The sequence below is a fragment of the Natrix helvetica genome, assembly GCF_964273705.1.
Source record: "Natrix helvetica genome assembly, chromosome: 3".
NCBI lineage: Eukaryota > Metazoa > Chordata > Lepidosauria > Squamata > Natricidae > Natrix > Natrix helvetica.
The window spans coordinates 52,068,917-52,095,588 of record NC_138549.1 but is presented as its reverse complement, the minus strand read 5'-3'; the positions used below and the strand labels follow the sequence as shown (position 1 = coordinate 52,095,588).

The following is a 26,672-nucleotide window of genomic DNA, read 5'->3' as shown; positions in this document are numbered from 1 at the left end:
ATTTCTGTGACTGAGCCTCATTGCTGCCTCCTCTCCCCTGTCTGTTGGCAGAGCCATGGCCCCTCCCTCTTTCATATCTTGCACACTGTCTCCTGTTCCGTCTAGAAGAGTCTTGTGTTTTTCCATGAAGGCTTCCGCCTCCACCACTGTATTAATTCTCACTCTACCTCCCTCCCAGAAAATTAACAACCCTTCTGGAAGTAGCCATCTAAACCAGATATTTTTTTCATACAATTCTACAATTTTCATACAATACAGTTCATTTGTAAAAGCAGTGAGAAAGGGGGAAGAAACGCCATTTTGGCTCAGCCCTCCCAGAGGATCAGAGAGCAACAGTTCAGAAAGTTTCCATACATAGTTTATAAAGTCAGCTCAGATTCTTTCTTTCGCAATTGTTCTAGGAAGTCCTTGCCCCATTGCTTGAAAGAAGTGAGTATCAAAAGAGTTTTTTTCCAATTCTCTCTCTCTCCTCTGAGAGTGAGATCGTATAAAGCCGCTTTTCCGAGAGGGGGGGAAGTCCCCCCTCTCCAATCTTAACACTTTCCCAGGATCGAAGAGTCTTAGGAAAACTGCTAATCCTTATTTACAAGTTTATTCAGAAAAGAAAAAAGGAGACCCCGGGGGAACTCCCCTCTCACCGCATTTCAGCTGTTGCCTTCACGTATAGCGTTTCTTCCAATCTCCTGAGGACGAAGGCGCGCGTGGCATTGCGCACCCCCTATGCCTCCCAGTGCCTAGGGCAATGCTGGCAGCCCCCCTGCGGCCGCTCCCGCTCCAGGGAGCTCCAGCAAGCAGCCCCTCCGGCAGGACGCCCCTACAAGGCACCCTGTGCCCCCCCCTAAATCAGGGGGGCACCAAGACGGCGAACGGCAGACAGCATGTCCGTCGTCCCCAGAAACAGGAAGCGGAATCTCCTTTGCAAGTTTTAAGGCTGATAGAAACCCAGATGGGAAAGAATAATGTAACCCAAATGTGCCATTTGTGGAATGCTTTCTAGAATCAGCCTTTTCTATTGTTTACTAAGATAATTAAAGGCTTGGAGACTAAAATATATGAAGAACAGGATTAGGGTTTCGCTAGTCTAGAGAAAAGGACTAGGGGGGGACATGATAGCAGTATTCCAGTATATGAGGTTGCTACAAAGAGGAGGGATTCAGTTTACCAAAGGGCAGGACAAGAATGGATGTCAAATCATGGAGAAGCAGCATGGAATTGAGGAGAAACTTCTTAACAGTGAGGGCAATTAACCAGTGAAACAGCTTGCTGTCAGAAATTGTGGGTCCTTCATCACTGGAAGTTTTTAAGAAGAGACTGGACAGTCACTTGACTGAAATAATGTAGGATCTCCTGCTTGAACAGGAGATTGAACTAGAAGACCTCCAATGTCCCTCTCAGCTCTACTGTGATTGATTGATCAATGTCTTTTATTGTTTGACTTGCTTTCTAATGTATTTTATATACCAAATGTCATGTTTCTGTAGTTTCTGTACTCCATAAAAATACTTGACCCCCCCCCCCCCTTTAATTTTTTTTTGCTTTGCCTGAATCATATTGGTGATTCATATTTTCAGCTAGGCAAAGAAGCCCCTTCGTATGTGTCTCAGATTTAGGCATCAACTTCTTATCCCTGAGTTTGGAGGCAACAAAGTAAGTTACATTTTCATGCTGAAAAGAGACTATTGATTTTTATTTTAGGCAAGTATGCTAGAACTAACATGTAGCTTATATGATTTTATAAACTACAAAGAGAACAAGTTATCGTTCGCAACAGAGTTCAAAACCTGGTTATGCTAACCCGATCTCATATTACAGTCAAACTCCTGGAATAACAGGGGGGAAGTTTTACCTCTGCTTTTCTTTTTCCTTTTCGTTTAAGACGAAAGGCGATAGGGGCGTATCGTTCCACATCATACCGCACTTTGGCTCGAAGACCCGTTTTCACAGCGTCTCCAGTTCAACCGCTTTTAGCTGTTGCCTAGATACCAGACGCTCTACTTAACAGAAAGCAGGATAGACAAAACCCGCCTCTGATTAGTGTTCTTTTTTTAAGTGGCACGTAATGTCCGCCGGCTCTTACAGTACAGTACCCGTATATCAAGCGCATACCTTTTACGTCATCAGCCCTGGCCACACATCAGGAGAAAACATTTTTGCCGCTATGTTCAAGGTGAGAAAGTTTCCTTAGTACTTTCAGGAACAAAATTGGCGACATAGCGTTCTCTATCTTTGGTGCGCTCCACGCAATAGACAGTTTTGAGCTCTCTGAAATCAACTGTAGAGTAGTATTTACTCTTTGGACTTTTGCTTGTTAGTTGGAGATAGGTTAGGTGAACAGGGCATGATATTGCACTCGTGCCAGTTTATCCAGCCTCGAACGACAACATTTGTTACCGAGTAAATAAATAGGAACAGTAAGAGAGAAGAAAGAAGACAAGCGCGTAATGAGATATGGACAGCTCAATGTCTAATAAAGAGATGATCGATAAAACTAAAGTAACATTTCCGAACATATAAGTTAAGTGTTATCTTTATTAGAATTAAGTAAAAGTCACAAAATATAAACTCTTCCTCATGTTAAATGTTGCAAAAAATGAAATGGAAAAAAGTCTGAAACACCCACATTTTTTTAAAAAAAGTTAGTTCAGCTGCTGTATTTTAAAGTTAATCGCAACATTGAAATAGACAATTGAATGAATGCATGCTTTTGTCAACCTGAATGCCTCCAGAAGTCCTCAGTCACAATTTCCATGGTTCCTAGCCAGTATACGGTTGCGTATCTAGAGGACATAGATTTGGGGAAAGATATGGTAGAAGGGGAACTTCTTATTTTGAATGCAGTTTGTCTTAGGAGCAGATATTTTAAAAAAATACAACAATTAACAAAGCTTAATATTAATCTGGTATGGACGAATTATACCAACAGGTAATGGTATAGAAATAACATAATCCAGTTCATAATCCAGTTCATAATCCATGTGAAGGGATGGTTTAGTGGCTAAAACGCTGAACTTGTTGATCAGAAAGGTTGGCAGTTCGGCGGTTCGAATCCCTAGTGCCAAGTAAGGGAGTGAGCTCCCGTTACTTGTCCCAACTTCTGCCAACCCAGCAGTTCGAAAGCATGTAAAAATGCAAGTAGAAAAATAGAAACCACCTTTGGTGGGAAGGTATCAGAGCCTTCAGTGTTTAGTCATGATGGCCATATGACCACAGAGATGTCTTCCGACCACTGGCTCTTCAGCTTTGAAATGGAAATGAGCACTGCCCCCTAGAGTCGGGAACGACTAGCACATATGTGCGAGGGGAACCTTTACCTTTTAATCCATATGAACATTCAAATCATATTGTCAACTAACCCTGTAAAAGAGAATTCATGTCCTCTTCACTATTGAATGGAAAATTTGTTTTCAGACTCCAGGCTGAATGTTCATTTATAATACAATTTGGACATATTGGTTTATTCCTTAATTATAACATCTTGTGCTGTCAGTTAATAGCTTTTTATCCCTATTAAAATAGAATAATAAAATAGAGACCATTGAGTTCAGCTTACATTAACTACTCAATGTAGTTAAGGATATCCAACAGATGGCAATCTAGTTCCTGCTTGCACATATTCTAGAGATTTCACTTGTTCAAGTAATTGATTTTACTGTTGAATTTTTAGATAAATAAATAATACATAATTTCAATCTGTATTAGATAGGTACGTAGCCCGCCTTTATTACTTTGTAACTCAAGGCAGTGAATATACACTATGTTCTATTTTCCCCACAAGAATAATCCTGTAAGGTTGGTTATTATTGGAAATTTGTAGCATTTTAAAAATTAGGATATATAGTAATTATTTATTAAATTTATCTGCTGCCCAACTCCCAGAGACTTTGGGAAGTTTACAAATGATAGAAAACGTAAACATGACAATATAACTTCCCCCCCAAAAAAGTAGATATGGCAGTATAACCAACCAAGTTTAAACAAAAGAACATTACCTAAATTAAAACGAGGCTTCAATCATCCCAATCAAAAGCCTGGATAAAGAACCAAGTCTTCAGGCCCCTTCAAAATATCAGGGTGGATTTTACTTTAAGTCTTCAAAGACAAATCTTTGAATATGCCTGTTGTGCTATTCAGTATACTTGGGGGGGGGGGGTGCTGCTGTTGAGTTTTTTCATTAATGCATTGGGCTTTTTTAAAAAAATATTTGTTATTGTGATATTGGGTAAAAAAAAGTGACGTAATTTATGTCAATTTTGTTTTGGCCAACTCTAATGAACAGCATGTACAGGTGGAACTCGAAAAATTAGAATATTGTGCAAAAGTTCATTTATTTCAGTAATGCAACTTAAAAGGTGAAACTAATATATGAGATAGACTCATTACATGCAAAGTGAGATAGTTCAAGCCGTGATTTGTCATAATTGTGATGATTATGGCTTATAGCTCATGAAAACTCCAAATCCACAATCTCAGAAAATTAGAATATTGTGAAAAGGTGCAATATTCTAGGCTCAAAGTGTCCCATTCTAATCAGCTAATTAAGCCATAACACCTGCAAAGGGTTCCTGAGCCTTTAAATTGTCTCTCAGTCTGGTTCAGTAGGAATCACAATCATGGGAAAGACTGCTGACCTGACAGTTGTGCAGAAAACCATCATTGACACCCTCCATAAGGAGGGAAAGACTCAAAATGTAATTGCAAAAGAAGTTGGATGTTCCCAAAGTACTGTATCAAAGCACATTAATAGAAAGTTATGTGGAAGGGAAAAGTGTGGAAGGAAAAGTTGCACAAGCAGCAGGGATGACCGCAGCCTGGAGAGGATTGTCAAGAAAAAGCCATTCAAAAGTGTTGGGAACTTTCACAAGGAGTGAACTGAGGCTGGAGTCAGTGCATCAAGAGCCACCACACACAGACAGATCCTGGACATGGGCTTCAAATGTCGTATTCCTCTTGTCAAGCCCCTCCTGAACAACAAACAACGTCAGAAGTGTCTTACCTGGGCTAAAGAAAAACAGACTGGTCTGTTGCTCAGTGGTCCAGTCCTCATTTCTGATGAGAGCAACTTTTGCATCTCATTTGGAAACCAAGGATCCAGAGTATAGAGGAAGAATGGAGGGGCACACACTGCAAGATGCTTGAAGTCCAGTGTGAAGTTTCCACAGTCTGTGTTGATTTGGGGAGCCATGTCATCTGCTGGTGTTGGTCCACTGTGCTTCATTAAGTCCAGGGTCAACGCAGCCGTCTACCAGGAGATTTTGGAGCACTTCATACTTCCTTCCGCAGACGAGCTTTATGGGAATGCTGACTTTTTTTTCCAGCAGGACTTGGCACCTGCCACACTGCCAAAAGCACCAAAACCTGGTTCAATGACCGTGGGATTACTGTGCTTGATTGGCCAGCAAACTTGCCTGACTTGAACCCCATAGAGAATCTATGGGGCATTGCCAAGAGAAAGATGAGAGACATGAGACCGAAAAATGCAGAAAAGCTGCAGGCTGCTATTGAAGCATCCTGGTCTTCCATAACACCTCAGTAGTGCCACAGGCTGATAGCTTCCATGCCATGTGGCATTGAGGCAGTAATTGCTGCAAAAGGAGCCTAAACCAAGTACTGAATACATATGCATATTTATATTTTTCAGAGGTCCGATATTGTTGTATGTACAATCTTTGTTTTATTGATTCCATGTAATATTCTAATTTTCTGAGATTGTGGATTTGGGGTTTTCAAGAGCTGTAAGCCATAATCATCACAATTATGACAAATCACGGCTTGAACTATCTTGCTTTGCATGTAATGAGTCTATCTCATATATTAGTTTCACATTTTAAGTTGCATTACTGAAATAAATGAACTTTTGCACGATATTCTAATTTTTCGAGTTCCACCTGTATTAGCATTACAAAATTTAAGACAGCAAATCATTTGTATAACAAAGTCCAATCTAAGAAAATATAGCTATAATGTCATATTATTTTGGTTCTTGCTTCTGCATGGATTGATTTTTTATCAATTTGAACTGTTCAAATTACAAAATGGAAATAGCCTGTATTGGGACCCTTATGTCCTTGAAAATTTGATTCAGCAACTCAGTTAGCAAAAACTAAATTCTCAGGTATATGCCTGGGTTTTCCATAATTCATAATTTTACATGATTAAGTATGAGCCATTGACATCTCACATTATTAATACAGAGTATAGTGGTAAAGAGATCTATACATAAGCAATTTTATTTTTTAAAGTAGGCTTACCTTTACCGTGGAAGAACATATACCGTCCCTTTCAAATTGTTTGGTTTGTAGCTATGTCAGATCACTGTTGCTTTAGCTGAGTCCTTAATACCCAAATAACAAGTAGTCTTGCACAGTAACTGCATTCCTTTGAAAGCTCACTGTGGCTACTTTAAAACTATCCTGTATTTTTTGCACAGGGACCTGCACATATCTATTTGTGATGTGATTGTTTTTGAGTTTTGAATTCTACATGTTAATGGCAAGAAATATTAGGACAGCTGTATGCATTCAAGTTTTGACTGTTTTAAACTTCTGCTATTTTTGAGGAAGTTGTAGAAGCATTGAACTTCCAAACGAAGAGTTATCCCTGATGAACCATTTGAATAAAAGTTAATCTTGCTGTACAAGAAACATTTGCCACTCCCTTGTTTCTAAGATTAGGCCACAGTGTCTAAAGCAAATACTAATTGATCATAAAAATCTGACCTTGTAATTTGATCAAGTGAATGAATTCTTTTCAAAAACATGTTTACATCTCTTCTTGAAAAATGTCATTGGATTTTCCCACACAGTCAGCCCAGTGCTTTGTCTTACATTCCTGGCTCCTGTAGAATTTTTTTCTTCCAATAATACAGGTTTCAACTCTATCTTAAATAGAAACTTACATATTTGATATACTGTGTTTCCCCTAAAATGAGACCCACCCGAAAAACAAGCCTGATTTCTAGGGGTGGGCCTAATATACTATAAGCCCTACCCCCAAAATAAGCCCAGGGGGAAGGGCATGGCCAGCATGATAGCCTGCCCCTTGGCACAGCGCAAAAACCAGTAAGTCCAAGCATGTGAGGCAGAGGTGGGTGGGGAGAAGACAGACGATCCAGATATGCTGTGTGGTTGCCTGTATCACGGGAGGCTCGCAGGAGGCTCATATGGTGGCACCAGCAGCAAGTGGAAACAAAGGCATGGGGCAGACAGACAATCCCACTGCCCTGTGTGGATAGCTCTTCAGCATGCCAACAGGCAAGCCGAGAGATGGTGGGATGGAGTGGGTGGTGCGTTGGGATCACCACTGCCACCACCTGGCTGTGCTGCACACTTTTCACCCAGAGGGAGACAAAGCAATTTGCTCCATTCCCAAGCACTCCATAGGTGACCAAACATTTTGCCCGGACAGAAATGACAGAGACTCAAAAGCTTAATGTGCTTGCAAAGGGGATGTGATTAGTTCTGTTTCAAAGCATCCCTTTTCCAAACAGGCAAAGCTTCATCTCCCTCTGGGCGAAAAGTCTGGGCAGCTACCACTGGCCTCACCCTCTCTGTCCCACTGTCAAGTTCTCAGCCTCCATCTATCCTGCCAGGTGGGCGAAGATTTCTTGCAAGGTGCTGTGGCCAAGAAGTGTCCTAGCAGCAGCTGGGCCAGCAGGCAGGGCAGGTGGAGGCTGGGGCAGGCCAAGAGCTTGGCCCATTTCAGCCACGGGCAAGCAGACAATGGGATGGAGAGGGCAGGGCCAGTGGGAGCTGTGCTGTCACTCCTGTCACCCCTTGCTCTCGCCATCTCCTGTATTTAAAAAAAATAAAACCTCCCTGAAAATAAGCTTGAATGCTTATTTTCAAGCCCCCCCTCCCCCCCAAGTAAGACCAGGTCTCATTTTTGGGAAAACATGGTATTACATGCCAAATATAGGAGATTCAAGAAACAGCCGTATTGAGACTCAAAAATGTGCTTTTGTGTATTTATATGCATCCTTCCGTTTCTACTTTGCTAAAACTGTGCAGACTCGTGACAATAACTTTGCTTAATTCATGTTTGAATTGCAAATATGTATCAGTTCAATTCCATTGGTGCATATGAATTATCCGCATTTTTATTATATTTAGATAAGGCAGTTGATTGCTGCACCTGGTAGCTTAAGCTTGTTTGCTGTACACATATATGCTGATTCTGCTGGGAATAAATCCTCCAAAAAGAACCTATTAAAAGTTGATGAGGTATGAATCTATCTTTTCTCTAAGTGATTTTCTTATTTAATCATTATCTAATTTCAGAATGTAGATTTATAAATTAGATTTATTATTTTTTAATGAAGTTATTCTTTTTTATGAAGGTACATTGCAGTGTTGTAATGCTGCCTCGTTGTGGTTTATGTAGCAGAATATCCCATGTGGAGAACTCCCCAATACACACTTACTATGTTTCCCCGAAAATAAGACGTGCTCTTATTTTCTTTTGGGCTGCTGCTGGCCTCGCGGGGGCTGTTTGCCCTCCTGGTGGGTGGAGGCCAGGGCGTGCTGAGAGCTTGGCCCTGATTGAGGCTCCCTGGGGTGGAGCCCGCAGCCCAGTGCTTGAGAGGGTATTGGAGGTGAAAGCCCTTTTATGCAACCCAGCCTCTCTTTCAGGTGGGCAGGAAGCCCCCTTCCACCATGCTGCTGGCTGGTTGAGAATCAGGCGGTCCTGGGAACCGCTCCCTGTCTGGACACAGAACCCCGGCTGGAAGGGGTGCCCTTTGGGCTATTGAGCGCCAGCCTGAACACCTACTTGGTGTTGCAGGTGCCAGGCTACAGCCCAGGTGGGTGCTGCAGCTCTCATGCCAGCTGTGTGTGGGGTAGCTCCAGTGGAAGGTAATGGAGGCTGCTGGGTAGCAACCGGCGCTTGGTGGTAGGATGGGCCTAGCAGAAAGTGAGGTGGCTGCAGAGCCACTACAGGTGACAAGGGGCAGTCACATGCTTGCCTCGCCAAACAATCATGAGTGCTGCAGCAGCCACAAGGGCCAGGGCCCTAAAAGTACCAGGCTCAGCATAGCTGTAGCCTGGTTCCTGCAGCACTGAGTAAATGTGCAGGCCAGCGCTCGCAGCCCAAACACTTGACAATGCAGGCCAGCGCCTGTCAGGCACCCAAACACTTTTTGCCCACTTCATCTCCCTCTGGGTGAAAAGTGCACAGCAGTTCAAGCAATCAATTGTCTCTTTGTGTGTGTGTGTGAGTGAGAGAGAGAGAGAGAGAGAGAGAGAGAGAGAGAGAGAGAGAAAACACACACACACACACACACACAAAAACACACACAGCGCGTTCTTTTCTTGGGAGCCCTGCACAGATGCATATCCCAGGATTGCAAGGCTGAAGGCTTTGATGAAAGGCTTTTGGGGATGTACTTCCCTGCACAGGGAAGAAGGCGGTTTGCTCCAAAGCTATGGCAGAGCGTTGCACTGGGAGGCCTGCACGGTTAATACCGGTATTGAATTGAGTGTCTTGCTTCAGTGAGAGGGGTGCAGGCAGGGGGTTCAGCAGCCAAGGAAGACAGGGCTTTGGGGTGCAAAGGAGGAAGGGGAAATCTCCATCCTGCTGCAGGACTGTCATGAAGCTTGTGCAGGGCAGTACGACCATTGGCGAAGGGGGCCCTGGCAGGCCGGCGACTGGAGAAGTGCTCCAGAGATCTGGGCCAGGTTGCCTGGCCCCCGCTGGTGCAACTGATCCGCAGGCCGCAATTAAGGGGCCAAGCCTCCATGAGGTTCCACCGACTTTCTCTCCTTTCGACGAAAACTGAAGACTCACCTGTTCCGTTTAGCCGGCCTGGACCATTCATAACCTTATTATACCTCTTGGCAGATATATTTTAACTGGGTAATTTTAATTGGGTATTTTTTAGGATTGTTGATCTGTTTTTATCTGCTTTACCTGTACAGTGTTGTATTGCCTCCTCTTCTATGTTTTTATGTTTGCATGTTTGTAGTCCATTTTATCTATTTCATTTGACTGTACACCGCCCCGAGTCCCTTTGGGGAGAGGGGGCGGTATAAAAATCAAAATAAAGGTAAGGGTAAGGAGGTGACGGGAAAGGGAAGGGCTGCCTCCTGTGCTGGCCATGCCTACCCCTTCACGGGCTTATTTTTGGGATTGGCCTTATATTACCTCCCCCACAAATCAGGTTAGGTTGTACTTTTGGGGTGGGTCATATTTTCAGGGAAACATGGTATTAAAACATAAGTAGTAACTATTTACTTCTATTTACAGCTTTCGCTCTATACGAATCCATCACCAAAATCAAAGTATGTGGAAGAAACAGAGTCACAATTGGAAGAAACTATTTCTCATCTGCGGCAATCTTTGGCGCCATATGCAGCTTGGGTTCAGGTATAGCATTCAATTTTGTTACCATCCCAAGGAGTGAATAATTGGTATAAGCATGTAGCTTTTATTGCAGAAATTGTATGAGTAGAATCTTTTCTCTTGCAATCTAAACTATAAACACAGTAATTTCAGTGTTATTACTTTGTCAACTCAGTTATTTTGGTGGTAGCCAATCTTGTCGGACCTCACAAATTTAATCAGGGTTGGATTAAAAATGCCAGGGCCTGTGGTTTACACTGGGAAGAGCAAGAAATATCCCATACTTAAGTTGCTTTGGAAGAAATGCTGCAATCTTTTAACATACTAATGGTTATTTCAACTTTGCCCTCTTTAGGACTGTACTGGGAATGCTATGCCTAAGGTAGAAAAGGCCTGTGAATATGTTAAAGGTGAGAGCATGTTTCCAGAAATTAGACTATACGCATTTTGGAAATACTATAATATACTGTTAGGTGCTGGTGTTCCTGTACATATTTTTAAAGTACTGTAACTTCATTATTCAATCTGCTTACATTCCCGCTAACTATGATTGTTTTATGAATAAGGTCACATGCCACCCTTCTGATAAGAGTAGAAGGAGACTTAAAAAGATTATTTGGAACATATTTTCTATAATTAGACTTCAGATATCTAAATTTGGTTTAGACATAGGCATTCATAGTGAAAGTAAATTAATGTTTGTATAGTTGAAAATACCATTTGGGATCCAGAGTACAAACCCTGTGCTCTGTGTAGAAATTCAAACCAAAGCATCTTTAAAGGTAAAGGTAAAGGTAAAGTTTCCCCTCGCACATATGTGCTAGTCATTCCCGACTCTAGTATCTTTAAAAAATGCTATTTAATGTCTGCTTGAACAGTTCCAGAACCCAATACCTCTCTTTCTCTCTCTCTTCTTTTAACATTCACCTGGCATATATTTTCCTATTGACTAATTATAACAGGCCATAACATTCTTTCAGATAATTTCATTAGGTTGCTTTTTGAGCAAAAAATATGTTTAGGCCACTTTAATAACATGAGGGTTGGAGGTGAGTGATAAGGAAAAATTCTTAAGAATTCCATGATATAGGTAATCCTTGCTGAACATCCATTTCTTGAGTTACCATTTGAAACTGTTTTAACAGAGAAGTTAGTAATCTACAGGCTCCTCCGTACATTTCAGCAAGTACGGATAATCCTTGCTTACCAATTACTGATTCAGCAACCATTCAGAATTATGATGGGGCTGAAAATAAACTTTATAGCCAATTTAAGACAATTTGACTTTTGTAATGTCCCTCAATCAGTGATCTTCATTTACGTATTACATATGTATGGCAATATGCATTGTCCTATGCCTGATTTGTGTTATTTTCTCCTTCAAAGTGGGGAGATTGAAGAGGAAGGGATTACAAGAGAGTAAACTATTTGCTCTTCCACACATCAAAAGGAATAAATTGCATTGACAGCCTAAAACGGGCACACTATGCAAATACCTTACTCTCTTTAAAATCCTTTACTCTCTGATCTCACCACTCTGAGAGGATGCAGTAAAAAAAGCACACAATTTCTTCAAGCAATGTCTTATTCCTTAACCTTCCTCCTCTCACAGAGCATACATTGAATAGGAAGGGTTTTCAAGAAAGTAATATATAACATACTGTATTTACTTGTATGATAAAGTATGTCAATCTAGTAAAAAGTCTAAAACTTGGTCAAAATTTTAAATGTCTTAATCTGAATGCAAAAAAATTAAATTACATTTTAATTACATTTTTTTTTAAATCCAGTCTAAACTTGAGGAAATTCCAAGAGAACAAACAGCTTTTAAAATAAATAAATAAATAACCCCAACCCCATACACTTATATTTCAAATGTAATGCTAACCTGGGAAATGGATCTTGATATGCTAATTACCAATGAACAGTGGCAACAGTAAAGAACAGGGAAAACCAAAGAACCAACTGTTAATATTTGACTATGGCAGGTGTACCTGATTCAAATCCCAATTAAACATAAAAGTTGATTGATACTTCTTAGTCAGTCATTGTTTCTTAGTTTAACCTATCAACAAATTGTCACAAGGACACCATGCAAATATATTTCTAATTAATATACCTTTATTATATTCGATATCAATATATCAAATGTATTTCTAATTTTGTAATTAGTTATTGATAATGGAAACATAAAAATAATCATTTAAAGTCTGGAATAATCTTTAAATGCTCTAGTAAATAATTATAAATAGGTAATGTAATACTGTTTTTTTTAAAAGAGAGTTATGAAATCATCAAAGCTCCATCTCCAGGATTTTATCCAAGGCTTGGTGTTATAGGTTTTGCTGGTATTGTTGGATTGTTCTTGGCAAGAGGTATGTTTGTTTTCAATGTTTGTTCAAATGTTGGTGTCCATTTTCTCTTTCATCAAGGCAGAACCTAAACTGCAATATACAATTAATTGATACTGTGATGCTCAACCAGAGTGTTACCATCATTAAATTACAAATAAAAATTTAAACACATCAGTGTTAAGAGTTTATTTGGAATACGCTCAACATGTTTCAGACAAGAAGACTATGTATAATACAGGTGTAAAAATACCTATTACAAACCAACAGTTGTACCAATTCAAAAGTAAATTCCATTAAGGAACATGATGATTATGCATTTAATGACTCCTTTTTATACAGTGAGAATATACATAATCTTGTACAGAATAAACATTACATAAATCATGATCCTCTTTTAAAGCCATCAATTACTATATATATAATAGACATACACCACAAGTAAGCATTGTGTTCATATTGTTGCTGAATTCGTATGTTAAAGATCATGGCTTAGCTATAAGGTACATGTTGTATATGGTATAAGTTTTTAGTCTCTAGTAGATGAAGTAGAGGTAGAAAAGAATCCTGATTAAACCTTGTCTGCTATTAATCAGACATCATTCTGGGCTAGATTGATAAATGAATAATGACACAGTATAAGCACTGGTTAGTCATAAACAGCATTTAATTACTAGAGCAAGTCTTTATCACTTGTTGAATCAATCTATGTGGCTAGACAATATGTACTTTTCAAGATGTTTTAGAATTTGGAGACTGAATTATAAATTAATAATATGTGGGTAAGGTCTTTCAATGACCAAAGCCAGGCTTGCATCATCTTGCTACAGCGTTTAGTATTCCTTTGCTCTTCACTATCCTGTTTTCCTATATCTTTATATCTAATTGTCATCATTTAACATACTTTCCCCAACCTACTTATTACCAAATTCATCTGGCTGAGAATCTGCCCTTTTGGGAACACTATGATGCAGTGGCTTAATGACGCTGGAACTGCTGGCCAGAAATGGTCTGCACACTGGCGGTTCAAGCCCAGCTCTGTGAGGCAGAGTGAGCTTCTATCGCTTCCTCCCCAGCCCCTAGCCACCTAGCAACTTAAAAGCATGCAATATTGCAAGTAGATAAATGGATACCACTGTGATAGGAAAAACCTAGCTACATTTGTGTGTGTGATGAGGGGAAGCTGGCTCTGGACATAGCTCCAGGTTCCTCTGCTGGTGTCATCAGCAGAGGAGCCTGGAAGAGTCAGCAACCTGAACACCACTAGTCAGCTAGTATAAACTAGTTTGTCCCTTGTGGTGTACCAAGGATAGGCACGCAAGCACTAAACAGAATGAACTAGCAATTTAGGCTTTCAGGATTGCATTGTGTGTAGCATTTGTAGGTTTCCCTGACATTGTATCCCGTACTCTAAGTAAGTAAGTAAGCCCTTTTAATTTCATCTTATTCAGTATATCACACATTAGAAGTAACATTTCTTCTATGGAATAGGTTCTAAAATTAAAAGATTGGTGTATCCAATAAGCTTCGTGGGGATTGGTATTGCTGTCTACTATCCACAGCAAACAGTTGCTGTTGCCAAGGTAATTATTGAAAATAATCCTTATTTATGTACCCTTATATTTCTTGAAATCTTGTAATTTCATTTAAATATTTAGTCTAAAGTGTTGAGTAAATATAGTGTAAATATAGACATGAGTGAATATGCCTGGGTACATACACATACAAACATAGTTGAGTCTACTTAGTCTCAGTCCATCATTATTTGTTGTTTATCCCAGTATATCAGTTAAGGAGATCTTAGGGATTTGCAAGTCTATTTTTTTTACTAAAATTAATAATCCAGGAGACCAAATGTTTTTATTAGCACATATTTAATATCACTATTTTTTTCTACAGAGCCTCTTATGAAAAAACTTTGTGGGTTCCTGTAGTTTCTTTTCTCATCAGTTATGTTTTCCTTTTACTAATGTTGAAGACAGATTTTTTTACATAACTGAATAAAAATTGGTTTTTATTTTATAAATGCTAAAATTAAGCTTGCATAAATAGCTTGATAGCGTTGCTCATGAAACAATGCAAATATTGGAATATCAAGTTGTAGCAGCTTTGTGTATTAATTTTATGGAATGCCTATAAAGTTTGTCTACTTAATCAGTTGCAGCTAAAAAAATACTTTAGCACTGTATAGCCAACCTTTCTTCAATATAATTTGAGATAGTACAATATTTTCCAATGCTAAATACTGAATCATGGAACAAAGCTGTATATTGTCAGCTGTCCAGCTAGCAAATTCAAAAAAAGAACTCCTGGGACATTGTTCCTCCCAAAAAGTAAAACTTTATTGAATACACTACATTGGCAGTTTTGACACAGAAGAAACAAAACCAGCTCTGTAAACCCACAGAGTTAAACTTGCTTTTCCTCTTTGGCCATTCAGTTCATTGCATTATCCAATTAAATCAGTTCCTTTTGTTATGAGAACGATCTGCATCGTTCAGACACCTGCGCAGCATGATCTTGGGGTTGGCAACAGGGTCTCACAATCTGCAGAGTCTTGGCATTCCAATTCCATTCCCTCTCCAGACATTCCTGAAAGTACATTCTTTTAAATGTGAAATGATTTTCATTTTTCCATCTGTTTCTGTCAACTCTCACACTTCTCTAAATCATAGTTTTAGCTATGTCTGTTCACATTTTGTAACTCAGTAATATGCTTTCTATTGAATCATAGCTTGGACATGTAAGGGTGTTTACACAAGGGGAAAATAGTCCCCTTCTCTATACAGATTTGAGGCACCTCAAAAGCTTTCTGGAAATACTGTTTGTCAACATGGGATTAAGTGCAAGATGCTGCTATGTAAAATAGGCACAGGAATTTCTCTTTGTTTTTGTAAGCAATAATTTAAAGCAAGATTTCTATTTGTAGTTTATTTCAAATTTGGTAAGATAGTCGTGCTTTTTTGTTTTGTGCTGCCTTTTCCAAATAAACCTCAACTATATACTTTATTTATATTATGAAAAAGTCATACTGAGCAATACTTGTGGCTGACCTATAAATTCACTTTTATGGTGGCACTGGAGAAATTGAAAATGTTGTATAATGGGAATATCAGTGTTTGTATATGATCAAGGTATCTTCATATAAGTTGAATAAAATAGCAGCTATTTCTTGCTGTCTTGTTTACTTTATAATTATAGCTTTTTATCTTAATATCATGATTTATTATACTACTTACCTACTTAGAAATGTACTATTTCTTGAACTTGATAAAGCCAAAGTATACCTCTTAAGATGACTATCATCATATCACTGGTTTTTGAAAGGTAACTGGCCTTCGCCTCTATGACTGGAGTCTACAAGCATATATAAACCTAGAATCTCTTTGGAAAGATAGTTCAAAAAAGGAAAAGTCTGCAAAAGCAAGTAGCAAGGTATGGTATTTGAGATGATGAGTTTGTTTTGGTGGTTCTTGGCTTTTTTGTTTTGATTTGGCATGTACTTCTTATTTCTGCTTATTTGTTCTTATATTATAGTTATAAAAGCTATGCAGGGATAAACACAAGCTATTATATGCTTGTTCCACAAGCTTCAGTAATATTTAGGTAAAGCCTGAAGACCTGACTCTGCCATTTGGCCTGGAGATCTATTAGGGTAGGGGTCCTCAACCCTGGGTCTTGGCCCAAAACTACGCTGCAGCCCATTTGGAATGGGGCTGCGTGAGTGGCAAATGTTTAGATAACGTCAGTATGCTTTGGACTACAACTCCCTTGCCATTGCCTATGCTGGATTTACTAATGGCAGTTGTATATTATAGCAACTATAGAACATGAGCTTTATTTACTCTGTATTAGTTGATCATTACAATTCGAGATAAATCTTAGTAGAAATCATAAATCTTTAAATTTTTGTCTTGCTAGTCTCTCTAAGCCAGAAGAGGACATGATAAAGTTTATGTTGCCAATGTATAACAGAATAATAGAGTTGTAAGGGACCTTGTAGGTCATTTAGTTTAACCCCCTGCCCAAGCAGCATATGCTATAACCATGATGGTAAACCTATGGGACATGTACTGGAAGTTAACTGCTTTTCCAGAGTTCCCACGCGAGTGCGCCAGGGAGCTGCTCTTTTGGTTTCTGGCACTCCCCCACGTGCTCCCGTTTCGGCATTCGGTGCTCAAAAAGCTTGTCAACCCTGCCCTATACCATTTCTGACAGATGGCTGTCCAGTCTCTTCTTGAAAGCTTCCAGTGACGTAACACCCACAACTTCTGAAAGCAAGCTGTTCCATCGGTTGAATGTTCTCACTGCCAGAAAATTTCTCCTTATTTCTAGGTTAAATCTCTCCTTGATCAGTTTCATCCATTATTCCTTGTCTGGCCTTCAGTTGCTTTTGAAAATAGGTTGACCTCCTCCTCTCTGTGACAGCCCCTCAAATATTGGAACATTATTATCATGTCACCACTGGTACTTCTCTTCACTAGACTAGCCATGCCCATTTCCTGCAACCGTTCTTCATGTTTTAGCCTCCAGTTCCCTAATCATCCTTGTTGCTCTTCTCTGTACTCTTTCTAGAGTCTCAGCATCTCTTTCATAGTATGGTGAGCAAAACTGGATGCAGTATTCCAGATGTGGTCTTATTAAGGCTTTATAGAGTGGTATTAGCATCTCACATGATTTTGATTGAATCCCTCTGTTAATGCAACCTAGGATTGCATTCAGAGGTGGTATTCAGCTAGTTCTGAAATTTTGAGTAGTTTGGAGAACCGGCAAATAGGCTGGCTCCGCCCCCGCTGCCTCCCAGCTGATCTTTTGTTGCCCTGAACAGAAGAACGGAGCTGGAAAGCAGGTTAGTAGGGTGGGGAAGTAATAGGGATTTTGCAGTAACCTTCCCCCAGGAGTGGGAAGGGAATGGGGATATTGCAGTATCCTTCCTCTGCCACACCTACCAAGCCACGCTACATCCACCAAGCCACGCCCACAGAATCGGTAGTAACATTTTTTGAATCCCACCACTGATTGCCTTGGCTTTTTTTTGGCTGCCACTGCACTCTGTTGGCTCATATTTAATTGGTTGTCCACTAAGACTCCAAGATCCCTTTCACATTTATTGCTATTAAGCATGGTTTCTCCTAGTCTATATGTGTACTTTTTGTTTTTCTTGCCTAAGTGTAAAAAGTGTAAGTTTACTTTTCTCTACATTGAATTTCATTTTTTTTAGTTAGGGCCCAGTGTTCAAATCTGTGAAAATCCATTTGGATCTTGAGCCTATCTAGCGGAGTGTTGGCGAACCTTTTCAGCACTGAGTGCCGCGTGCGCGTGCCAGAAACCGGAAGAGATAACTGGATTTTTCTTTACATTTTCTATGGAACTGCATCAGAGTGGGTTGGGTTGGACAGGGACTTTGTACTAGGTTTATGTTTTTTTCTATGAGTGACATGTATTAGTCTCCAGAGCAATACCCCCATATCTCCTGAGATTAAAATGAAATAAATCAGTGTGATCAATATGTAATCTGAAAAGTTTGCTAACTCCCATTTTATTACTAAAATAGATGCAGACACTTTCCTTTTAATACGCAATACTATCTTGTTTTTTAATCTAAGTATCTCATTTACTCAGATATCTGACGATTTATCTCAAAATATATTTTTTTGTCCATAGGCAAAGTTACATAATCAAAGGAGTCACTTTATGTTCCGCCCAAAAAATCCAAGCCCACATAACAGTTTTTTCTCAAATATTCCAAAATGCATGCTTAGGAGAAATAAAAATTAGCTACCATCTTAACATGAACATATAGAATCTGAGATGTTAAATATTTCTAAATATTTCAGGAGGTAATTTTGTAAGACTTTCTTTCTTGGTTATCTGTCAATTAACTTTGTTTCTAAATAACTTCAATCGGTATTTTTTTAAAATGTCCTTGTTCATGAAGTCCGATACAGAAAGTGATAAAGACCTGAAAGTACAAGAAGAAAGAGCAGTAAAATAAAATACTCCATTACTACTTGTTGAACAGGTAAAAAAAAGCAAGCATATACTGTTCTTAGGACAAAATTGTAGTGTTAAAATTGTACTCTTTATAAGGAATACCAGTGACAGAATAAAGGTCCACTTAGTGCTGTCATTCCACTTGTTAATTAGAACATTTTTAGAACAATTTGGAGCAGAATTCAGAAATATTTATTTTTATTCTAACAATTAATCAGAAACAGAATAAAAATAAATATTTCTGAATTCTGCTCCAAATTGTTCTAATATTCTAATTAACAAGTGGAATAATTTAATACACACGCCAAATCAAACTAATCCACTATATATAGATCAGCAATTTTAGTTGACCAGAAACTGTCCACTTTGCGTACAGAAAGTATATACTAAATCATAATACTATCTAGTTAAAAGAAATTATTTGAGGTGTTTTATAATATTAGTAGAGCAACAATTAAGACCTATGAACAATTGGAATAGATGAAAATAGTCTAAATAGAATACATTTAAACATGCTGAATTCTTCTTGCGCAATTCCCTATGCATTTGGGCTAGGTAGTTCAGTGACCTTTGATGGTGATCTGGCTTTTGTAGGGAGGGTTATTATTTAACCAAGATACCATGGGGTTATATTGTTACAAAGGTTTTAAACTTTGTATGTTGCCCAGAATAATTGCTGTGAAAGTGTGGCTCTATAAATCATTTAAGTAAATAAATAACTTCCCCCCTCCATTTTTTCACCATAGCTATTAGCAGTTTAAAATTTTCCATTTAATGACCGTTGTTAAACATGCTGCCCTCCTAACAACGTTTATAAACTATGGATACAGTAGTTGAGAATACGTTTTTCAGATTTGGCCATCATATTCACTTGAATTATTACATTTACAGTATATCCTGCCTTTTGGTCAGGAGCTCAAGATGATTGAGAGCAAACTTGAACCTGGCTCTCTGTAGTCAAATAGATACAGTTCTAAACCAATATATCACAGTGCATTATAATTTACAGAATGGTATGCTACGATTCATGTAAAGTTGAATCCTCCTTGACAACCTTGCTAGGAAAAAAGAGAAGAAATATGCAAACCTGCTAGGAAGAAAGTAAAGAAATATGCAAACTCAGAGTGAGATTGGTAGTTAGGCTTGTTTTCTTATTGCTGACTTTTTAAAACTTAATGTCCATTGTTTGCCTTGTTTGTTTGATTGGATTTTAGAAAAAGTGTTTTAAAAAATATTCAGTAAAGTTAGATTAAATTTTATTTATTTTTAAATATGCTGAGAAAGCAAACATGCCAAGAGGGTTACTTTAAAAACCATTAACTGTGTTTTATTGCTGAAGTTATCTTTTCTGATAATTTCAAAGACATGGTAACATGCACAGTTTTTTAAAATTACAATGATAACTATAACTCTGTAAAGCAGGGATGTAAAACTGGATTTCTTTGAGGGCTGGATCAGCATTGTAGTTCTCCGTGGGCCAGCAGGAAGAGATGGGATGGCCCCTTCTGCCCCGTTTACAGCCTCCTGCAGCACTTTGCCAGTTAAAATGGGGTGTGTGGGGCACATGTGGCCACCTGTGCTTCGTTTTCGCCCGTTATGGCCTTTAGCAGCACTCAGCCAGCCAAAAACGGGCCTCATGGAAGTCTCACAAGGCCTCTGCACGGCCCATTTTGGGCCGGCAGAATGCTGCAGGAGATTGAGGAGGCCAAAAACGGGCTGTGGGAGGGTGGGGAGCATGTGGCCTGCTTTGGCCAGCAGAAGCACTGCATGCTTGTCCTTTGATATTTCCAGGCCAGCCCCACAGGCCAGATTTAAGTATCTCATGGGCCGGATTTGGCCCGCAGCCTTGAATTTGACACCCCTGCTGTAAAGACTTAACTTTTAAAATAAGAATTAGAATATAAATTCTGCTATGCTGTTCAATGGGAGAAATCATACTTTGGCTTCTCCAGGAAAAATACCTTTCAGACAGAGAACTAGCTGATGCCAGTTGGAAAAAATACATTGAACAACTTGGAGAAGAAACTGATCCAACATATGTTTCCTATGTTGCCATCCATGCAATTAATAATTCTTGCTATTGTAAACAAACAAAAAACTTCTATCCATGGGGTAATGATATTTACAGATTATTCAAAATACCAATGTGTGTCTCTTTAACATCAAATAGGAATCTGGTACTATTCTTTTGAGACGGTACACTCAGAAAGTCTCAAGGGTACTACCGTATCTCTAAAGGTCAAACCTAAAGGCTCGCAGACAAATAACTGCTCCAGAGTCTAAATACAAGGCAAACAAGCAGTAAAAACACAAAAATATAAAACCATTTATTTAACTCTGTATTTACATATTTAGGAAAACATTTTCATTTGTATTCCTTGTAGATGATATGGCTATGTTTCTCTAGTTCATTTTTATTCTATGCATTATGTATCACAATCCACTCTATCAACCCACTTCCTTCATTTTTGCTTATAGAATTAGCCACTCTAGTTGTTCTGCTGACCTTATTCAACCTTACTTTTTTCTAAGAAGCAGTGATGGGCTTTCTTTTTTCCATATTGAAACTGTATCTTTACTTCCCATGTGCCCGAAATATTCTGAGTAATTAAAATAATACAGGTCTAAAGGAACAATTGAAATACTTCCTTCCATCCATCAATGTGAAACTAGGGCTTTGTTTCAGTTGGAAAACAGTACAGAAAAGCATAGATTTCTTCATACTGCTCCTGAATAATTCTCTCACATTTTTCTATTAAGTCAGAATTTAACTTTTGCCAGTTGATTTCTGTGAATGTATAAAGATGTAAAAGATTTGTTGCATTCCAGATTACTATAAACCATATTTGAATATCCTAGAACAGGGATGGTGAGGATGTACTTCAAGATAATCTAACATATCATTATTCTTTTGAATATAGATGGATAGAAAACATGGAAATCAACACTTTTTTTTAAATTACAGAATCTGTGAAGATTGAACATGGTTTGCCACTGTCTTTGCTTTGGAAAGATTGGCTTAAAACTGTCGAATAAGAAATACTATGATTGTGTTCTGCCAGCTTTGGGCTTATGGTCAAAGTTCTGCATGATTATCTTAAGCTCCTTCGAGACCTGAGTCTCTCTCTGATTTCCTAAGCAATACTTGTAAAGAAATAAGTTTAATTAAATTTAATGAGATGTAATGCTACATAACTGTTTAAGATTAGACTGCAAATTAATGTCAAAACTTCTTCGTCTCTTGTCACTGTTTGTAGACTTAATTAAAATGAATATTGAAAAAACATTTATCTCTTTGTTTTTCTTCTATTAATTACATTGTGCTATTTTACTAGCATTTATATAGAAAGTTAAGAGAAAATGAATAACATTTTTGGTAAATAACAAAGGTAATCTGTCTTGTCAAAGTTGGTAGGGGTAAAAAAAATAAAAATTACAATAGGTTGTCTGAATTTTTCCTTTCCTCTGCAAATTAATTTCTTCTGGATAACAAAAGTCAATGGGAAGTACCATATTTTTTAATCTATAAGATGCACTGGACTATAAGGAGGACTAAATTTATGGAGGAAAACAAGAAAAAAATAGTTTTTGGCTTCCACATGTCGTGTTTTTGCCCTCCCCGGCCCCCAGAAGCACTGCAGTGCTCCGCATGTCCCTTTTTCACCAAAAATATGCCTGTTTTTGACGTGCAAAGTCCTGCTGGGGACCTGGAAGGGCGAAAACATGACACACAGAGGGCTTGGGAGCCCAAAAATGGGCCTGTTTTGGGGAAAAACCGGAACATGTGGAACATTGCTTCTGTGGGATGGGGAGGGCAAAAACATGACGTGCTGAGGATTCAGGAGGCCAAAAATGCCCATATTCAATCTATAAGACATACCCAAATTTTCACCCACTTTTAGGTGGGGGAAAGGTGTATTTCATATTCCCAAAAATATGGTATATAATGGCGCATCTGTGAGCTTGCTTCTCTAGACTGATGGGAACAAAACTCTCCTTTAAGCATTTTTTTCTTGCTTGAATGCACAATTGAGTATAGATTAGAATGTTCAACTGGTAGGAACTAATTATAGCATAACTAATGATTTATTTTTGGACATCAATAAAAAAATTGTGCAGTATAGAAATCCAAATATCCAACCCTAGAATGGGGATGACAGATAAAATTTGAAGTGCTTATAGCTATTTGCATGAAATATCTCTGATGGGATTAAAAGTTGAAAAAAGCGGGCTGTCAGGGTTCCAAGTAACACCCCTAACAAAAGAAGACTCCAAGGCTTGAGTTTCCTCAAATTTCCATTTTATTAGAGATGTCATATTGGCACATCTGGGAAAACCCGAATCTGAAAGTTTCCAGGTTTTCCCCACCCAAAAGAAAGTTCAAGTTCCTGCCCAGCACCCACATGTCCATCACATAATCCAATCAGGCGCCATCCAAAACTGGAAATGCCTCCCAGTCACCTCATCGCAGCTGCAGAGCAAGATGGCTTTGACTTTCTGAGAAAGAATGTTATTTGGACTATATATCATCCACATTCTGTACAATTCCCCCCTCCCATTTTCCCACAGTAGAAAATGTGGCAGTCTTGAAGTCCCAAAGGTAAAAGATGGCTTCCAGGTTTGACAGCCTGCCCTCCCTCAGCAGAAAAATGTATCCTGTAATGAGAGTAATGCAGGGAGTTAAATATCCCATTAACCACCTCTACACCCCCCTCAGGGGCACCCTTTGGCTTGACAGGTATTTGTCATGGAATTGCTTAACTAATCTACCTGCTTTCACATCCCAACTTTTAAGCCATGTAACTTCAGACAAAGGGTACCCTTTCCAATGAACTAAATACTGCAAATGGCCCCTATACAATCTAGAATCTAAAATTTTCTTAACTTCATAATGAGTTTCTCCTTGCACCACTTATAGGAGGAGGCGGAGGTGGCTGGGTCTAAGGTCTTAATCTAGACTCAAGGGCTGGTTTTAGCAGACTGCAATGAAAAACAGGATGCATTTTCGCTAAGATGCGGAGGAGGCTAAGCTGAACTGGCACTGATTAATTATTTTCACTATTGGAAACAGACCCCCAAACCTGGTTTTTTGCTAGGCAGCCTCAACCGTATGTATTTGGTTGATAGGAAAACTTTATCTTCCCCCCAAAATGGGAGTTGAAGAGAACAGTGCTTGTCTGCCTGCTTCTTATACTCTTCTGCCGTGTCTGTTAGCGCCTTTTTACTATTTTTCCACCCCCTTTTCAGAGAATCTATCCACTCTGTTAAAGACATTGAAGAGGGGAGGGGTTCTCTGGGCAGTTCAGACTTGGGGACAAATGCCATGCCACTGGTAACTTGGAAAGGAGTCAGTCTGGTGCTGCTATGCATTGCATTGTTGTAAGCCACTTCTGCAAATGGTAATAGATTGGACCAATTTTCTTGTTGGTAATTCACATAGCAACATATATATTGTTCCACCATTGTGTTCACTTGTTCCGCCGCACCGTTCATACTCAGATGGTTGGACTAGAAGACCTTCAAGGTTCCTTCCAATTCTGTTATTCTATTCTATTCTAAATTTGGACTCCTTGGCCAGAGATGATTCCCTGGGGTACTCCGTGCAGGTGGTAGATGTGTTCGACAAATAGCTTAGCTAGCTTCTTTGCTGAAGGCAGTCCAGAGCAAGCAATAAAGTGGACTTGCTTGGAAAATAAATCTATTATTGTCCAGATTATGGTGTTTCCCCCATTTTCTGGGAACTCAACTATAAAATCCATTGCAATTCCAAGTTCTACTGGGGCTTGCCACTTGCTGAAGGAGTCCAGGGGGATTTCCTGGTCTCATTTTCATGGCAGCACACATTGCACAGTGTCAGGGGAAATTTCACCCTGAACTAATGAGGTCTTGGAATCGACGGCTTTTCCAAACAGCATATCCTCAAGAAGCGAAAATTAAAATAAAACCCGAGAACATGTTCTAATGAAATTGCACCTCCCTATCCAAAATGATGCAGCGAGGTACCCCATGCAAGTGGTAGATGTGTTGGAGAAACATCCCAGCCAATCGTTTTGCTAATGGTATACTCCTGCATGGTATAAAATAGGCCTGTTTTGAAAATAGATCGACCACTGTCCATTACTGTATAATATATAATGAAGGCACATATTGAACAGCCTTTGATATAATCCACCGCCGCCGCCCTCATTCCAGGCCATCAGAAGTGACATCGTACTAGATATAACGTTTTTAAGAAGCCGAAGTGGCCTGCAGGCTTGACATCATGGCATTGTTTTAATACTTTGAGCCTAAGTGGCTCGGGTATGTACATCCCGCTTCTATGCTATCCCCTCTCTGTGGGTTAATAATGTTCTGTTTTCTTCTACCCAGGGGTCTGCCAATAATGCTTTGTGCAATTCATCCTGCCAATGGTTTCTTTTTTGTTTTGTAAAAAGTTTTTTTTATTTTTCCTTTCAAATTCATTCTTAAATATACATTCTTATAGTTGTTATTTAAACATATGTCAAGTCATATCATTTTTCCGCCTGTATATTTACATTTTGATATTTTCTTATTGCCCTTCCCCCTATTTTAATCATGTGTCTGAGATATTTATTTTATGTTTTGTTCCTTTTTCTTTCTATTATATCTTTTTTCAAGCCACTCATAAAATCGCCCCCATGTCCTGTAGTACACTGATTCCTCTTTGTCCTTTATTCTCAATGTCAACCTATTCATTTCTGCACAGTCTAATATCTTTTTTATTACCTCCCCTTCCGATGGGATTTTGTCTGCTTTCCAATTTTGTGCAAATACAATTCTAGATGCTGTTATTATTTGTATGCTCAAATATGAATCTTCTTTACTATATTTCTCTGGAAGAATACCCAATAAAAATATCTCTGGCTTAAGCTCTACGGGTTGATGTATTATTTTCTCTAACCATGTTTGTATTTTAACCCAATAACTTTTTATGTCCCTACACATCCACCACATATATGTTCCTGGCAATTGATGACATTTCCAACATTTAGCTGATTTATCCTTAAACATTTTTGCTAATCTTTCAGGTGTCATGTGCCATCTATAAAACATTTTATATAAATTCTCTGTATATGTTGTCACCATTGTTGATTTATAATTAACAATGGTTTCCCATAGTTGTTGCCATTTTTCAAATTCTATTGTATATCCAAAGTTTTTTGTCCATCTTATTGTTTCCTTAACCTCTTCTTCTAAATTTATTCTAAGTAGGTAACTGTACATTTTTAAATCATTTTTTCATCCGTTCCCATGAGTATCCTATCTAATTCTGAGTTTTCCATATTAAAATCATACTCTTTAACATCTTTCTCATATCTTGTTTGTATTTGCATTTGTTTAAACCATCCTATATCAATCCCATGTTCTTCTAATTCTTTCTTCTGTTTTAGTTCTCCCTGCACTGTTAATATATCTTTGTACCTAATAACCTTTTTCATACTACTAATATTCGGATGTGTCAAAGCTTCCACCGTTGAAAGCCACATTGGTACTCCCATACAGTGCTTTTCTTTTACCTTTTCCCATACTGCGTACATAGTGTCTCTGAAAATAACCATGTATTCTATTTTTCCCATACCACAAAAATGTGTGCCAACCTAGTTGCATATTGTATCCCTCCAAGGATAGTAACCTTGCATTTCTTACTGTGTTTCCCCGAAAATACGACCTGTCCTGAAACTAAGGCCTTGCCACCTTTTTCACATGGGCAAAAATATAACCCCACCCCCTGGACACACCCCCCCTCCGGCCAGACAGAGCACCACTCACCGAGCCAAGGGGGAAAGACGCTCACATTGCTTGCCACCTTCGGGATACCGCTAGGTTGGGGAGTGGCGTTCTGCCTGGCCGGAGGGGGGAATTTCCGGGCAGCTGCTTCCTTGCGAGCGGGCTACCGAAGAGCCGGGCATAGCCTCAGGGGCGAAGCAGCCATGAGGTGACCACGCTCAAGAGCAACAGCCAAGCAAACCC

The 26,672-nt window shown here is 39.0% G+C and overlaps 2 protein-coding genes across 3 annotated transcripts in view; one reads left to right on the top strand and one right to left on the bottom strand.

The window, feature by feature from the left end:
* LOC309388698 (uncharacterized protein CXorf58 homolog) overlaps positions 1-1,986 on the bottom strand; it is a 78,142-nt gene extending 76,156 nt beyond the window's left edge. For both annotated transcript variants that reach the window (XM_081946257.1, XM_081946256.1), the window contains exon 1: positions 1,847-1,986. In XM_081946257.1, the coding sequence (XP_081802383.1) occupies positions 1,847-1,911 (65 nt within the window). In that variant the 5' untranslated portion in view covers positions 1,912-1,986. The remainder of the gene's footprint in view (positions 1-1,846) is intronic.
* Positions 1,937-21,956, top strand: APOO (apolipoprotein O). The gene is made up of 8 exons (XM_081946255.1): positions 1,937-2,167; positions 8,109-8,219; positions 10,240-10,359; positions 10,691-10,745; positions 12,615-12,710; positions 14,178-14,269; positions 16,014-16,121; positions 21,646-21,956. The coding sequence occupies exons 1-8, from the start codon at positions 2,060-2,062 to the stop codon at positions 21,652-21,654; spliced, it is 699 nt and encodes a 232-aa protein (XP_081802381.1). The 5' UTR covers positions 1,937-2,059; the 3' UTR covers positions 21,655-21,956.
* Positions 21,957-26,672: the final 4,716 nt, after the last annotated feature.